Source organism: Lynx rufus, unplaced genomic scaffold (assembly GCF_022079265.1).
Source record: "Lynx rufus isolate CCGP_SWC_20201006 ecotype Redwood Valley unplaced genomic scaffold, mLynRuf1.p SCAF_3, whole genome shotgun sequence".
Lineage (NCBI taxonomy): Eukaryota > Metazoa > Chordata > Mammalia > Carnivora > Felidae > Lynx > Lynx rufus.
The window spans coordinates 69,081,623-69,099,335 of record NW_025814845.1 but is presented as its reverse complement, the minus strand read 5'-3'; the positions used below and the strand labels follow the sequence as shown (position 1 = coordinate 69,099,335).

The 17,713-nt window shown below is 40.7% G+C and overlaps 1 protein-coding gene across 1 annotated transcript in view; it reads left to right on the top strand.

Moving 5' to 3' along the window:
- HSD17B11 (hydroxysteroid 17-beta dehydrogenase 11) overlaps window positions 1-17,713 on the top strand; it is a 46,890-nt gene that overhangs the window by 16,587 nt on the left and 12,590 nt on the right. The window contains exon 5 of the mRNA XM_047091363.1: window positions 2,218-2,355. Within this exon, the coding sequence (XP_046947319.1) occupies window positions 2,218-2,355 (138 nt within the window). The remainder of the gene's footprint in view (window positions 1-2,217; window positions 2,356-17,713) is intronic.

Below are 17,713 nucleotides of genomic sequence, written 5' to 3'. Positions count from 1 at the left end.
ACACTACACAATTCTAGGGGGCACTGTGCATATTCGGGTCCCCTTAAACTTAAAAAATCTTCCAGGAGATGGCAGTAAAGTAGCTTTAGAAGAGGAGTAGGTTTTTCTGACTCACACAAAGGTACCCTTTGGGCTAGAAATAGAAATGTGCTGTGACTATCTGGATGTATATATGACTGAACCCAAAAGGCCTGTATATAAACTTGTAAGATTCTGGCAGGTGGGTGTGAGGACCTCACCCTGCGGCTGCCCAAGACAAACCTCCAGGTTCCCTTACTTGTTAAATCTGCCACTTGCCAATCTGGAGTGGCCTGCCTCTTTCTTTGCTCTCTCCCCGCCCTCTGTGTGCAGGGGAGGGGTGGGGGCAGTTTCAGATCGTACCCAAGGAGCTCCAGAGGAGATTGCAAACCAACAACCCCCACAGTGCTTCAGCTTCCTTTTTGGTAAATGGGGATCATAGTAATACCTATTTCAAAGAGTTGTTGTGAGGAGCAAATGCAGTTAATACATCGGAAAAACTGAGGACAGTGCCTGACATGTAGTAATCAATTTTACGTGCGATTATTTTTGTGTGGTTTTTCAAGTTAAGATTTACATTTTTCTTTCTGTTTTTTTTTAATTTTTTTTTTTTAATGTTTATTTCTGAGACAGAGAGAGACCGAGCATGAGTGGGGGAGGGGCAGAGAGAGAGGGGGACACAGAATCGGAAACAGGCTCCAGGCTCTGAGCTGGCAGCACAGAGCCGGACGCGGGGCTCGAACTCACGGGCCGGGAGCTCATGACCTGAGCCGAAATCGGACGCTTAACTGACTGAGCCACCCAGGCACCCCAAGGTTTACATTTTTCATGAGTAAAACTAGCCATCTATCTTTTAAGCCTTCAGTATATATCTAAGGTTTAAAAGAAAAAAAAAGTTGAAAGAGAACTTTGCATAGCTTTGTATTTTCCAAAGCACAGGTTAATTGGCAAGAATTTACAGCTACTTTGTGTAATTGCTAATAAATACAGACTTAGAGAAAAATAATCTAGTAATTGATGGCGCTGAGTTGCACATTTTAAAATGGTTAAAATGGCAAATTTTATGTTATGTGTATTGTCACACAATTTAAAAAAATTTTTTAATGTTTATTCACTTTTTGAGAGAAAGAAATAGAGAGTGGGGGGGGTGGGGCGGGTGCTGAGAGAGAGGGAGACACAGAATCCAAAGCAGGCTCCAGGCTCTAAGCGGTCAGCACAGAGGCTGATGTGGGGCTTGAACCCACGAACCATGAGATGATAACCTGAACTGGAGTCAGTCACTTAACCGACTAAACCACCCAAGCACCCCTATTTTCACATAATTTTTAAAAATCAGTAATGTAATATTCCAAAAACCACTGAATTATACACTTCAAGTGGGAGAATTATATGATACATGAATTTATTTCTCAATAAAGCTGATTTAAAAAGAAAAAAAAACCTAACTGGAAAATTAATGTCTGCTTAAAATATTATTAATTTGCCTCTCTTGGCAAATGAAGGAGCTGTGACAGTAAGAATTGCTTTGCATTTTGATTTATTTATTTGACAAATATTTTTTGAGCAGCTATTATAAGCCAAGCACTGTGGTAGGCCCTGGGGATTCCTTGGAAACCAAAATAGTCACAGACTTATAGTACAAGTTTGAGGGACAGACGTTAAAAAAAAAAAAAAAATTCACCCAAACAAGTATTTAATCACAAATCCAAAACAGGCTGTCATGTAAAACTGAAGATTACTACATAATGAAATAATTTAGACTAGGGGTCAGGAAAGGCCTTGTTGAGGAAGTGAAGCAGAGTCTGAAAGGGAAAATGGGACTTGTCCAGGAGAATTTACCCAGGAATTCCCTGGATGTATTAAATAATTAACAGGCTATGGAGACATTAAATCTTATGGAAACAGCAACAACAAAAACCAACGCTTCACCAGTTTTCCTAGCAAGACCTTTAAACCCACTCAGTTCTCGCTCCAATAAGTGTTCTGTGTCAATGCTTCTTAGACTTTAATGCCTATAAATTTACCTGAGGATCCGTAATGCACATTCTGATTTGGTAGGTCTGGGCTGGACCCTGAGACTCAGCTGATGGCCATGAGGCTCGGCGGAGGACCACACTTAACTAAAGAAAACAGACATCTGAATTCAATAGATACCACAGCTTTCTCTAATTATCTTCTGGCCTCTCTGTTTATTTCCAGTTCAAGCAAATTTGCTGCTGTCGGATTTCATAGAGCTTTGACTGAAGAACTGGCTGCCTTAGAAAGAACCGGAATCAAAACAACATGTCTCTGCCCTAATTTCATAAATACTGGCTTCATCAAAAACGCAAGTACCAGGTAAGTTGAGACAGAAATGAAGACGACAAAAGGATTGGTGATTGCTATGAATATCAGCCATTCCGTGGGTTTTCTTAAATATTTTAATCCTTAAAACACCTGACATTCAATTCCCTTAGCTCATCTCAATTTCAGCTCCTGTAGATTGTGGGAAAGCAGGTGAGGCAAAGAGAAGGGGAGAATATATGTAAACATAAATATGAGGAACTCAGGTGAACTTGGTAATCTTCCTTTTTTTTTCTTGTCCTGAGCAGTGGTTTTCTGACTTAAGTATACATACCTTTCACCAGGAGTGAGTGCTTGGGAACCATGTAGAGGTCCGACTCCCAGAGATGTTGATTGCTTGCGTTTGGCTAGGAGAGGGTAGTGGTGGGGAAGGGGACTTGGGACTCTGTTTAACAAGCATCATCGGTAATCTAGAGATTATCCTCCATAGTGAGCACTAGTCTTTACTTAGTTAAAAAATAGCTTAGTTAAAAAAAAGCTTAGGGTTTGTGAGTTGAAACCCCATATTGGGCTCTCTGCTGTCAGCTCAGAGACCTCTTTGTTCGGATCCTCTACCTCTCTGTCTGCTCCTCCCCTGTGTGCACTCTCTCTCTCTCTCTCAAAAATAAATAAACATTTTTTAAAAACTTATAAAACTATAAAGGATAAGCTCTGAGGTTAGTTTTTTTTTTTTAAGTTTATTTATCTTGAGAGAGACAGAGACAGCACAAGTGAGGATGGGCAGAGAGTGAGAGAGAGAATCTCAAGCAGTCTCCGAGCTGCCATCGTAGAGCCTGATGTGGGGCTCAAACCCATGAGGCTGTGAGATCATGACTTGAGCTGAAACCGAGAGTTGGATGTTAACCATTTGAGCCACCCAGGTGCCCCAGAGGTTAATTTTTAATGTTTCTTTTCTTTGGGAGTAGTTTTAATGTCTTTGTAACATGATGCATAACTTTAAAAAATTCCAACATACAGAAAAATACGAATAAGTAAGAAAGTTTATTTTTAAATTGCCTTGAAACCTTCTATCTACTGCAAACTACTCAACATTTTGATGAACATCCTTCCAGACATCTCTCCATGTATAGCTTAAATGTCTAAATTATATGTAACTGGCATATATTACACGTGGGGTTCTGAAAACTGTATGTAAACTACTTATTTCCCTCAGCCTTATGTCATGGACATCATTTCATGTCAGTAAAGACAGAACTTTATCATAAATTGTGTTGGTTACTTAGTCTGAACATTAGTATCTACTAGTGATTTTTACCCTGGCACAGCTGCAATGAACACCCTAGTGATAAAGTTTTGGGGTGATGGGGGGTTCGTAAGGTCCAGAGTTGACAGCCAAGAAAGAATTCTTGAAGACGTTTTTGGTGCCAAACTAGTGATTTTATTAAAGCATGGGGACAGGACCCATGAGCAGGAATAGCCACATGGGGTTGTGACAGGTAACTCATTGTATACCCTCAGGTTGGGGCAGAGTCAAGGATAGAGTTAGTCTCTAAGGTATTTTGGAAGCAAGGTTTTTAGGACCTTGAGTGGCTAGCTGTTCCTAGGGAAACACCACTTATTACCATTTAATAAAACCCCAGTCATGAGACTCTTCAGATGTATATGGGGGGGGGGCATAAACTTGGAGGATGATTGACAACCTATATCTTGGGGCAGTTGAGATAAAGGAAGTAGACTTACAGGATCCTCAAGGTTGTCACAGTGTTAAGCCAAGGTTCTCTTTTGCCCCTAGCAAACTGTCATCATCCAGGCAGCTGAGCCCCTATAGAGGGAGGTCACTCTGCTGGTTTGAAGGACTTGTCAATGGGCTGTAGGCAGTAAGGGAATTTAGTTTTTCATTTGTCTTAGTTTCCCACATCACCATGGCAATTTTCTTTGTTCTTCGGTAGCCATGAGTGTCTGAGGAATATCACACACATTCCACCTGGGGGGTGGGGGGAGTGGGTATGTGTGTGGCAGCCTGTATTTTGCCCTCAGCTTGCCCCAAGCTCCCTCATCACTAATGCGCACATATTTTCACATTTTGGTGGTGTCTCCTTCAGGTAGATTTTAGAAGAGGGATTACTGGGTCAAAGGGTGTACACATTTTAAATATTCGTACGTGCTGCCAAACTGCCCCCGAAGTGTTTCACCAATCTGCACCTGTACCCACGAGGGAGGAAGAGTGCCACTGCTTTTCTACTTCCTCAGCAGCCTGCCTTCTGGTGATGTTCTGCCCTTTCCATACAGGAAGGATCATCTTTGTTTCCTGATGACCTAGTAGCTACATTAAAGTGTTTTCTTATGTTTTTTGGTAGTAGGGCTTCTTTCCTTCTTTTTTTTTTTTTTTTAGGTTTATTTATTTATTTTCAGAGAGACACAGCACACACACAAGGGGGGGGTGCAGAGAGAGAGTGTGTGCGAGAGAGAGAGAGAGAGAGAGAGAGAGAGAGAGAATCTCAGGCAGGCTCCCCACTGTCAGTGCAGAGCCCATGAACTGTGAGATCATGACCTAAGCCATAACCAAGAGTTGGATGCTTAACCAACTGAGCCACCCAGGTGCCCCTTTTTAAATTTTATTTAAATGTTTATTTTTTGGTAGTTTGACGTCTTTTTTTTTTAATTTTTTAAAATGTCCATTTATTTATTTTGAGAGAGAGACTGTGCAAGCAAGGGAGGGGCAGAAAGGGGAAGGTGGAAAGAATGCCACGCAGGTTTTGTGCTGTCAGCACAGAGCCTGACACAGGGCTCGATCCCATAAGCCATGAGATCATGACTTGAGCCGAAATCTAGAGTTGAATACCCAGCTGACTGAGCCACCCAGGCACCCCAGTAGTTTGACTTCTTTTGTGAATTGCCTGTTTCATGACCTCTGCTCACCTTTTCTATTGAGCAATAGAGTTTTAAATTAATATCTATAAGTTCATTGTACATTCAAGATACTATCTTATATGTCATACACATTGCATATATTTTTCCCCAGTTTGCTATTTGCCTTTCAACTTCTTTTTATTTAGTTTTACATTAAAACTTCTCAGTTTATTTTCCATCATGGCCTATAGGTTTGGCGAGATATTTATAAAGGTCTTTTTCAGCCTAAGCTTATAAAAATACCCACCTATATTTATTTCTCCAGTACTTTTATGGTTGGATTTTCACATTTGGAGCTTTGCTCCACACAAAGCCTCTGACTCTTGATTTCAGCTCAGGTCATGATCCCAGGGTCATGAGATCGATCGAGCCCTGTGTCCCTGCTTGGGATTTTCTCTCTCTCTCTCTCTTTCCCTCTTTCTCTCTCTCTCTGCCTGTCTCCTCTGCTTGCATGTTCTCGCCCTCCTTCTAAAATTAAAAAAAAAAAAAGTCACCGTATAGCTTGTTTTTCCCAAATAGTTAATGCATTATTTTGCATTATTTATTAAATAATACATCATTTCCTTCACTACTTTGAAATGTTATCTTTATAGTAAATCTGCATACATACTGGGATCTATCATGCTGATAAGATTCAATTTTTATTTATTTATTTTTTAATGTATGTTTAGTTTTGAGAGAGACAGAGTGTGAGCAGGAAAGGGGCAGCAAGAGAGGGAGACACAGAATCTGAAGCAGGTTCCAGGCTCTGAGCTGTCAGTATAGAGCCCTACATGGGGCTTGAACTCACAAACCACAAGATCATGACCTGAGCTGAAGTCAGATGACTTCACCAACTGAGCCACCCAGGTGCCCCTAAGATTCAATTTTTAAATTTCATTTTGCCTCTTTCCCCCAATTCATCTGCCTTTGGTAAAAATATATTTTAAATTAATGAAGAATATTCAATGTGGCACTTTGGGAAAATATCAGGTTCTATTTAAATACATCTTAATGTAAATATGTCTACCCACAGGTATAGAGTAGAAAGCCAACGTCAAGTAGAAATTTGGTAGCTGTGCAAAGATCTGATGCCCTACAAAGAATCTATCAAATTGTCCTAAAAGTCCCTTTTTAAGATACAATTTTGTTAGAAAACAAAAGCATATTTATTTCAGAAGACCTAGTGTTTAAACTCATCTGTATTAATCAAATAAATCCTAATTGGACTCTGAAGAGAAAACAAAAGATGAATTATTTCGGGGTCCTGAGAAATGGAACTTATCAGAAGTAGAAAGAGGATAAAACTTCATTAAACTGTCAAACAAGTACTGTATGATCTCACTTAAGTGTGGAATCTAAAAAAGCTGGACTTATAAAAACACAATAAAATGGTGGTTACCAGGGGTGGGGGAATTGAGGAGATAATTGTTTCAGGATATAAGCTTGCAACCAGTAAGTTAACTCCTGGAGTTCTAATGTGCAGCATAGTGATTATAGGCAGCAATACCATATTATAAACATCAAAGTTGCTAAGAAGCTAGATCTTAATTGTTCCCATCACACACAAAAAATAACCATGTGATATGATAGAGGTGTTAACTAATTCCACAGTGATAATCATATTGCAATATATAATTGTATCAAATCAACACATTGTACACCTTAAACTTACATGTGATATGTGATGTGTCAATCATATCTCAATAGAACAAATAAATTTTTTTAAGAGTTCATTAAAATTAAAAGGGAGTGTCAGAGAGAGGAGTACCATCCTCAAGGGTAAGATTTGCCAATTTCCTCCATTATTTAATTATTTTCAGGGGGAAAACTCTCATTGGACCCTAATATAATATTTTGAGTCAACTTTTTCACTCAGACTGTCTTTCAGCAGTTAAAAACAGGTACCATATTTTTATAAAATTATAATTGGGTTTTTTAACCTTGCCCCCAGGACAAGGCTACATAAACTAACGTTCCTCGTGGGCAAGAGTGCCCTCTCTGGCAAAGCTCTACTAGTGACAATTAAAAAAAATAATTGGGGGAAATAAATAAATAATAATTGGGAAGCTTGCTATGGGGGGAAAAGGATAAATCGAAGTTGGCAGGAGTCTAGGCCAATCACAGGAATATAACCTGGTTTAGCAAGGGTCTGGGTCTTGGTCCCTGCCACATGAACCCCTTTGAAGATAAACTGATACTAGAGTAGATACCAACGGTGAAGTTGGTTTTAATCTAGAAACTTAGTGCTAATTAGAAGACAGATCTTACTCTATATTGTGGACACTAAATAAAATTTGTAATTTTTTTTAATATTTTTAATGTTTATTTATTTTTGAGAGACAGAGAGAGACAGCATGAGTGGGAGAGGGCAGAGAGAGATAGAGAGGGAGACCCAGAATATGAGCAGGCTCCAGGCTCTGAGCTGTCAGCCCAGAGCCTGACGCGGGGCTCGAACTCACAGACCGTGAGATCATGACCTGAGCCGAAGTTGGACGCTCAACTGACTGAGCCACCCAGGCGCCCCAAAATTTGTAATTTTCTTAAAACTCATGACAATGCTTTTGCTTGTAGAGATTAAGTAATTTACCTGTAAGGAACAGAACTGAGCCTCAGGCCAAACCTTTTCCCTTTTTACACAGAGGAGGGCCTTTCTGAAAGAAGGAAACTAAACAAACCTCAAAATGATTGATTCCAAAGAATTTGTATCATATTAATGTTGGGACTTACATTCCCTTTTCAAGCACATCAAAGATACCGTTTATTGATTCTTATATTTACACATCTAACACACTGCAAAGAAACTGGTTTACTATAGCAGTTATAATTCAACATAATCTGAGTTAATTGGAATTAAGTGTAATCAGGTGTTCTGAGTAATTTTTTTTTGACAGCTAAGAGTTATTTGCATTAAATAAACTTGGATATCAAGAAATCGTTTTATTAAAAACATTTTTTGAAAGCCTGCTAAATAGGTGCCCAACTAGGCGTAGATACCTTATATAAATAACCTCTAATCTCTAATCTAGGAGGACTAGATTTGGCACCAGGACATAGTTTGCCTATCCTTGCTCTAATGTTTATCTGCAAGATAAGTCTTACAGTGCCCATTTTATGAACAAAGAAACTGTAAGTTGGAGAAGTTAAGAAGATTGCTCAAGGTCACACAGCCTGAAAGTGGCAGACTGGAATTCCTACTAGCTCCCTAACTCCAAATGCCCTGCTATTCCTAGCTTTATTTCTTCACATAAATTAAAAAAAATTTTTTTTCAATGTTTATTTATTTTGAGAGAGAGAGAGAGAGAGAGAGAAAGAGAGAGAGAGTTGGGGAGGGGCCGAGAGAGGGAGACACAGAATCAGAAGCAGGCTCCAGGCTCTGAGCAATTGTCCTGAGAAACACCATATTTAAAATGTGTACTAGATATGTCATTGGAGGTATCTTTATTGCTTTTGTGATAATGTATAATGATTATAAACAAAATTTAAATAATGTAGAGAAAAGCCCCTTCAAAGCTATAGATGCCGTTAGGTCTAGTTGATTTGTATTTTTGTTCAAGTCTTCTATTTCTTTGCTAATCTTTCTAGTTGTTCAATTCATTTTTGAAAGTAAAATTAATGTCTCCAATTCTTATTTTTATTTATTTATTTTTTTTTAAATTTTTTTTCAATGTTTATTTATTTTTGGGGGGACAGAGAGAGACAGAGCATGAACAGGGGAGGGGCAGAGAGAGAGGGAGACACAGAATCGGAAACAGGTTCCAGGCTCTGAGCCATCAGCCCAGAGCCCGCCGCGGGGCTCGAACTCACGGGCCGTGAGATCGTGACCTGGCTGAAGTCGGACGCTTAACCGACTGCGCCACCCAGGCGCCCTCCAATTCTTATTTTTAAACTGTTTTTTCTCAATTCCATCAATTTTTCTTCATGTATTTTGGAGCTCTATCATTAGGTATATGAACAGTTTTGTTTTTTTTAATTTTTTTTTTCAACGTTTATTTATTTTTGGGACAGAGAGAGACAGAGCATGAACGGGGGAGGGGCAGAGAGAGAGGGAGACACAGCATCGGAAACAGGCTCCAGGCTCTGAGCCATCAGCCCAGAGCCCGACGCGGGGCTCGAACTCACAGACCGCGAGATCGTGACCTGGCTGAAGTCGGACGCTTAACCGACTGCGCCACGCAGGCGCCCCTGAACAGTTTTTTATAAAATGTTCTTCCCTTGGGGCACCTGGTGGCTCAATCAGTTGAGCATCTAACACTTGATTTCAGCTCAGGTTATGATCCCAGGGTCATGGGACTGAGCCCCAAGATTCTCTCTCTCTACGCCTTTCCCCTACTCATGTGCACACTCTCTCCCCAAGATAAAAAAAAAAAATTTTAACGTTTGTTTTAAAAAATAAATAAATAAATGTTTTTCTCTCAAATAAGTTATCTCTCTCTTTCCCATTAGTGATATAAAGAATGTAACATAATCTGAATTTATGAATTAAGTGAAATTGGATATTCTGATGGAGTTTTTTGACAGTCAAGATTTATTTTTGTTTAATATCCTTTTAAAAACATCTATCCTCCTACATAAAATATGCATTAAAATTTTTCTCTAAAAATTTAGTTTTTGTGTGTGCTACAGAAAGATACTAGTTTTTGTTGGCTAGCACCATAAGAAAGAAAATGTTATGAAAGAAGGTGATAGGTAACATTTGTGTCATATGACTGTATTAAGTACTTCCCTACACATTACCAGTGGAGTGCTGAAGTCAGCTTAGACTCATTTGGGGACACAATGTTAATAGCTTGAAATCAGCCATGGTTCTTACACCATAGAAAGTAAATGGTACAAAACAGATAATTCTGTGCCCTAAAGAGCCAGTTGTAAAACATTTACTAGCAAACCACTGCATTAACTCCAGTTTTCAGATTAAACACAAAAACAAAAACTTCTAAACTTTAAAGAGTTGAAATATCTTCCCCCAAATTACTCAGCTACTTAAGTGGTAGTTCGATTAATCAAACATAGTCCTTCTACCTGAAAATACCCTTTGTCCCTAAGTATTCCTATGCCCCACATGCATTCTCCTACCCCACACCAGCAGATGGGCCTGAAGTGTTTTTGAATACTTGCTACAAAATCGGTCATGAACATTTATTTCATAGGATTTACAACTCTTGTACATTAGACTGTCATAGGAAAACATTTTTCCATGTACTGATATTTAATGTTTAAGATTTTATTCTGCCAATAAATTGATTTTCTGGAAGTCTTTTGGTCTTTTAAAAATCATGATATTGAACTTCTTCTGGATTCTGGGAAGATGGCGGCGTAGGAGGACGCTGGGCTCACCGCGCGTCCTGCTGATCACTTAGATTCCACCTACACCTGCCTAAATAACCCAGAAAACCGCCAGAGGATTAGCAGAACGGAGTCACCGGACCCAAGTGCAGACGAGAGGCCCACGGAAGAGGGTAGGAAGGGCGGCGAGGCGGTGCGCGCTCCACGGACTGGCGGGAGGGAGCCGGGGCGGAGGGGCGGCTCGCCGGCCAAGCAGAGCCCCCGAGTCCGGCTTGCAAAAGCGGAGGGGCCTGACGGACTGTGTTCCGACAGCAAGCGCGACTTAGCGTCTGGGAGGTCATAAGTTAACAGCTCTGCTCGGAAAGCGGGAAGGCTAGAGGACAAAGGGAGGGTGAGCTGCGGAGCCCCCGGACGACAGAGCTCAGTTTGGCGGGGAACAAAGGCGCTCGCCAGCGCCATCTCCCCCGCCCATCCCCCAGCCAAAATCCCAAAGGGAACCGGTTCTGGCCAGGGAAATTGCTCGCTCCCCGCAAACACCCAACTCTGTGCTTCTGCGGAGCCTCCGGCAGCAGATCTGACTCCCTCCCGCTGCCACAGGGCCCCTCCTGAAGTGGATCACCTAAGGAGAAGGGAGCTAAGCCTGCCCCTCCAGCCCCCGTGCACCTTGCCTACCCACCCCAGCTAATACGCCAGATCCCCAGCACCACAAGCCTGGCAGTGTGCAAGTAGCCCAGACGGGCCACGCCACCCCACAGTGAATCCCGCCCCTAGGAGAGGGGAAGAGAAGGCACACACCAGTCTGACTGTGGCCCCAGCGGTGGGCTGGGGGCAGACATCAGGTGGGACTGCGGCCCCGCCCACCAACTCCAGTTATACACCACAGCACAGGGGAAGTGCCCTGCAGGCCCTCACCACACCAGGGACTATCCAAAATGACCAAGCGGAAGAATTCCCCTCAGAAGAATCTCCAGGAAATAACAACAGCTAATGAGCTGATCAAAAAGGATTTAAATAATATAACAGAAAGTGAATTTAGAATAATAGTCATAAAATTAATCGCTGGGCTGGAAAACAGCATACAGGACAGCAGAGAATCTCTTGCTACAGACATCAGGGGACTAATGAACAGTCACGAGGAGCTGAAAAACGCTTTAAAGGAAATGGAAAACAAAATGCAAACCACCACGGCTCGGATGGAAGAGGCAGAGGAGAGAATAGGTGAACTAGAAGATAAAGTTATGGAAAAAGAGGAAGCTGAGAAAAAGAGAGATAAAAAAATCCAGGAGTATGAGGGGAAAATTAGAGAACTAAGTGATACACTAAAAAGAAATAATATACGCATAATTGGTATCCCAGAGGAGGAAGAGAGAGGGAAAGGTGCTGAAGGGGTACTTGAAGAAATAATAGCTGAGAACTTCCCTGAACTGGGGAAGGAAAAAGGCATTGAAATCCAAGAGGCACAGAGAACTCCCTTCAGACGTAACTTGAATCGATCTTCTGCACGACATATCATAGTGAAACTGGCAAAATACAAGGATAAAGAGAAAATTCTGAAAGCAGCAAGGGGTAAACGTGCCCTCACATATAAAGGGAGACCTATAAGACTCGTGACTGATCTCTCTTTTGAAACTTGGCAGGCCAGAAAGAATTGGCACGAGATTTTCAGGGTGCTAGACAGCAAAAATATGCAGCCGAGAATCCTTTATCCAGCAAGTCTGTCATTTAGAATAGAAGGAGAGATAAAGGTCTTCCCAAACAAACAAAAACTGAAGGAATTTGTCACCACTAAACCAGCCCTACAAGAGATCCTAAGGGGGACCCTGTGAGACAAAGTACCAGAGACATCACTACAAGCATAAAACATACAGACATCACAATGACTCTAAACCCGTATCTTTCTATAATAACACTGAATGTAAATGGATTAAATGCGCCAACCAAAAGACATAGGGTATCAGAATGGATAAAAAAACAAGACCCATCTATTTGCTGTCTACAAGAGACTCATTTTAGACCTGAGGACACCTTTAGATTCAGAGTGAGGGGATGGAGAACTATTTATCATGCTACTGGAAGCCAGAAGAAAGCTGGAGTAGCCATACTTATATCAGACAAACTAGACTTTAAATTAAAGGCTGTAACAAGAGATGAAGAAGGACATTATATAATAGTTACAGGGTCTATCCATCAGGAAGAGCTAACAATTATAAATGTCTATGCGCCGAATACCGGAGCCCCCAAATATATAAAACAATTACTCATAAACAGAAGCAACCTTATTGATAAGAATGTGGTAATTGCTGGGGACTTTAACACCCCACTTACAGAAATGGATAGATCAGCTAGACACACGGTCAATAAAGAAACAAGGGCCCTGAATGAGACATTGGATCAGATGGACTTGACAGATATATTTAGAACTCTGCATCCCAAAGCAACAGAATATACTTTCTTCTCGAGTGCACATGGAACATTCTCCAAGATAGATCATATACTGGGTCACAAAACAGCCCTTCATAAGTTTACAAGAATTGAAATTATACCATGCATACTTTCAGACCACAACGCTATGAAGCTTGAAATCAACCACAGGAAAAAGTCTGGAAAACCTCCAAAAGCATGGAGGTTAAAAAACACCCTACTAACGAATGAGTGGGTCAACCAGGCAATTAGAGAAGAACTCAAAAAATATATGGAAACAAACGAAAATGAAAATACAACAATCCAAACGCTTTGGGACGCAGCGAAGGCAGTCCTGAGAGGAAAATACATTGCAATCCAGGCCTATCTCAAGAAACAAGAAAAATCCCAAATACAGAATCTAACAGCACACCTAAAGGAAATAGAAGCAGAACAGCAAAGGCAGCCGAAACCCAGCAGAAGAAGAGAAATAATAAAGATCAGAGCAGAAATAAACAATATAGAATCTAAAAAAACTGTAGAGCAGATCAACGAAACCAAGAGTTGGTTTTTTGAAAAAATAAACGAAATTGACAAACCTCTAGCCAGGCTTCTCAAAAAGAAAAGGGAGATGACCCAAATAGATAAAATCATGAATGAAAATGGAATGATTACAACCAATCCCTCAGAGATACAAACAATTATCAGGGAATACTATGAAAAATTATATGCCAACAAATTGGACAACCTGGAAGAAATGGACAAATTCCTGAACACCCACACTCTTCCAAAACTCAATCAGGAGGAAATAGAAAGCTTGAACAGACCCATAACCAGCGAAGAAATTGAATCAGTTATCAAAAATCTCCCAACAAATAAGAGTCCAGGACCAGATGGCTTCCCAGGGGAGTTCTACCAGACGTTTAAAGCAGAGATAATACCTATCCTTCTCAAGCTATTCCAAGAAATAGAAAGGGAAGGAAAACTTCCAGACTCATTCTATGAAGCCAGTATTACTTTGATTCCTAAACCAGACAGAGACCCAGTAAAAAAAGAGAACTACAGGCCAATATCCCTGATGAATATGGATGCAAAAATTCTCAATAAGATACTAGCAAATCGAATTCAACAGCATATAAAAAGAATTATTCACCATGATCAAGTGGGATTCATTCCTGGGATGCAGGGCTGGTTCAACATTCGCAAATCAATCAACGTAATACATCACATTAACAAAAAAAAAGAGAAGAACCATATGATCCTGTCAATAGATGCAGAAAAGGCCTTTGACAAAATCCAGCACCCTTTCTTAATAAAAACCCTTGAGAAAGTCGGGATAGAAGGAACATACTTAAAGATCATAAAAGCCATTTATGAAAAGCCCACAGCTAACATCATCCTCAACGGGGAAAAACTGAGAGCTTTTCCCCTGAGATCAGGAACACGACAGGGATGCCCACTCTCACCGTTGTTGTTTAACATAGTGCTGGAAGTGCTAGCATCAGCAATCAGACAACAAAAGGAAATCAAAGGCATCATTATTGGCAAAGATGAAGTCAAGCTTTCGCTTTTTGCAGATGACATGATATTATACATGGAAAATCCGATAGACTCCACCAAGGGTCTGCTAGAACTGATACATGAATTCAGCAAAGTTGCAGGATACAAAATCAATGTACAGAAATCAGTTGCATTCTTATACACTAACAATGAAGCCACAGAAAGACAAATAAAGAAACTGATCCCATTCACAATTGCACCAAGAAGCATAAAATACCTAGGAATAAATCTAACCAAAGATGTAAAGGATCTGTATGCTGAAAACTATAGAAAGCTTATGAAGGTAATTGAAGAAGATTTAAAGAAATGGAAAGACATTCCCTGCTCATGGATTGGAAAAATAAATATTGTCAAAATGTCAATACTACCCAAAGCTATCTACACATTCAATGCAGTCCCAATCAAAATTGCACCAGCATTCTTCTCGAAACTAGAACAAGCAATCCTAAAATTCATATGGAACCACAAAAGGCCCCGAATAGCCAAAGGAATTTTGAAGAAGAAGACCAAAGCAGGAGGCATCACAATCCCAGACTTTAGCCTCTACTACAAAGCTGTCATCATCAAGACAGCATGGTATTGGCACAAAAACAGACACACAGACCAATGGAATAGAATAGAAACCCCAGAACTAGACCCACAAACGTATGGCCAACTCATCTTTGACAAAGCAGGAAAGAACATCCAATGGAAAAAAGACAGCCTCTTTAACAAATGGTGCTGGGAGAACTGGACAGCAACATGCAGAAGGTTGAAACTAGACCACTTTCTCACACCATTCACAAAAATAAACTCAAAATGGATAAAGGACCTAAATGTGAGACAGGAAACCATCAGAACCTTAGAGGAGAAAGCAGGAAAAGACCTCTCTGACCTCAGCCGTAGCAATCTCTTACTCGACACATCCCCAAAGGCAAGGGAATTAAAAGCAAAAGTGAATTACTGGGACCTTATGAAGATAAAAAGCTTCTGCACAGCCAAGGAAACAACCAACAAAACTAAAAGGCAACCAACGCAATGGGAAAAGATATTTGCAAATGACATATCGGACAAAGGGCTAGTATCTAAAATCTATAAAGAGCTCACCAAACTCCACACCCGAAAAACAAATAACCCAGTGAAGAAATGGGCAGAAAACATGAATAGACACTTCTCTAAAGAAGACATCCAGATGGCCAACAGGCACATGAAAAGATGTTCAGCGTCGCTCCTTATCAGGGAAATACAAATCAAAACCACACTCAGGTATCACCTCACGCCAGTCAGAGTGGCCAAAATGAACAAATCAGGAGACTATAGATGCTGGAGAGGATGTGGAGAAACGGGAACCCTTTTGCACTGTTGGTGGGAATGCAAATTGGTGCAGCCGCTCTGGAAAGCAGTGTGGAGGTTCCTCAGAAAATTAAAAATAGACCTACCCTATGACCCAGCAATAGCACTGCTAGGAATCTACCCAAGGGATACAGGAGTACTGATGCATAGGGGCACTTGTACCCCAATGTTCATAGCAGCACTCTCAACAATAGCCAAATTATGGAAAGAGCCTAAATGTCCATCAACTGATGAATGGATAAAGAAATTGTGGTTTATATACACAATGGAATACTACGTGGCAATGAGAAAAAATGAAATATGGCCTTTTGTAGCAACGTGGATGGAACTGGAGAGTGTGATGCTAAGTGAAATAAGCCATACAGAGAAAGACAGATACCATATGGTTTCACTCTTATGTGGATCCTGAGAAACTTAACAGGAACCCATGGGGGAGGGGAAGGAAAAAAAAAAAAAAAAAAAGGACGTTAGAGTGGGAGAGAGCCAAAGCATAAGAGACTGTTAAAAACTGAGAACAAACTGAGGGTTGATGGGGGGTGGGAGGGAGGGGCGGGTGGGTGATGGGTATTGAGGAGGGCACCTTTTGGGATGAGCACTGGGTGTTGTATGGAAACCAAGTTGTAAATAAACTTCATATAAAAAAAAAAATCATGATATTGGCTAGCCATTAAATTTCATGAAAATTATTCTGGCAGAGGCTAAAACTTTGGATAAAGAGATCAAACACACTAAGAAAAGTTTAGTCAGTGCAACACCATTTGATTGATAGGCTCACAAGACCACAGTGTGAATGAGGGGGTATGCCGTACTGTTTACACAGGTGTTTGTGAGCTTTCATGGAGCCTGGGAATAGTGAAGTCTGGTAGCAATATGCTAGAAAGTTAATTTCCTTCTGGATACTTCAAGGCACAAGCATCCTTCACTTCCTAGATTCATCATCCTATTGCCCTAATACCCTGCCTATTGCCACAGGCTAAAGGAGTGCTTAGTCTTCTTCAACCTTCCACTGCCTCCTCTGGACCAAAAGCTATCGCCTTTATTATTATATTTTCTCTCCTGTTGCTCTCCAGATTTTTCTTATGTAATTCTTCAGAGCCCAGGGTGAACACAGTGTTCTAATAAATGACTGACCTATGCTGAGAATGAAAGATGATATCCTATATATATATTTTAAACTCTGCCCTCCTTCATGTAGTCAATGATCACACTCACTTATAAGCATACTACTATACTTCTCAACTGTCCCAATTTTACTTTACTGCATATGTTTTCTATCTGAATGAACTATTCTATATTTGTTCCTAATGAATCCCATCCAATTCTTTTTGTCTCACTTCTCTTAACTAGTCACACACATTTAAAGTCTACTTCCCCAAAATGTTAGTCAGTTTGGTGATGTTGGCAAATTTCATGAGTGTATTCAATTATGTACCTTTTTTTCTAAGTCATTAATAAAATGTTAAAAACTGACAACCAATTCTTGTGTAACACCCATCCTTTTTTTTTTTTTAAGTTTATTTATTTATTTTGAGAGAGAGAGAGAGAGAGAGAGAGAGAGAGAGCACAATGAGGGGAGGGGCAGAAAGAGACAGATAGAAAGAGAATCCCAAGTAGGCTCCACACTGCAAGCACAGAGCCTGATGTGGGCGTTGAACTCACAAACCGTGAGATCAGGACCGGAGCCGAAACCAAGAGTCAGACACTCAATCGACTGAGCCACCCAGAAGCCCCCCCACCTTTTTAAAATTTTATTTGTTTATTTTCAGAGAGAGAAAGCAAGAGCAGGGGAGGAGCAGAGAGAAAGGGAGAGAGAGAATCCCAAGCAGGTGTCACACTGTCAGTGCAGAGCCTGACACAGGGCTCGAACTCACGAAACCACGAAATCATGACCTGAGCTGAAACCAAGAGTCAGACACTTAACCGACTGAGCGACCCAGGCACCCCT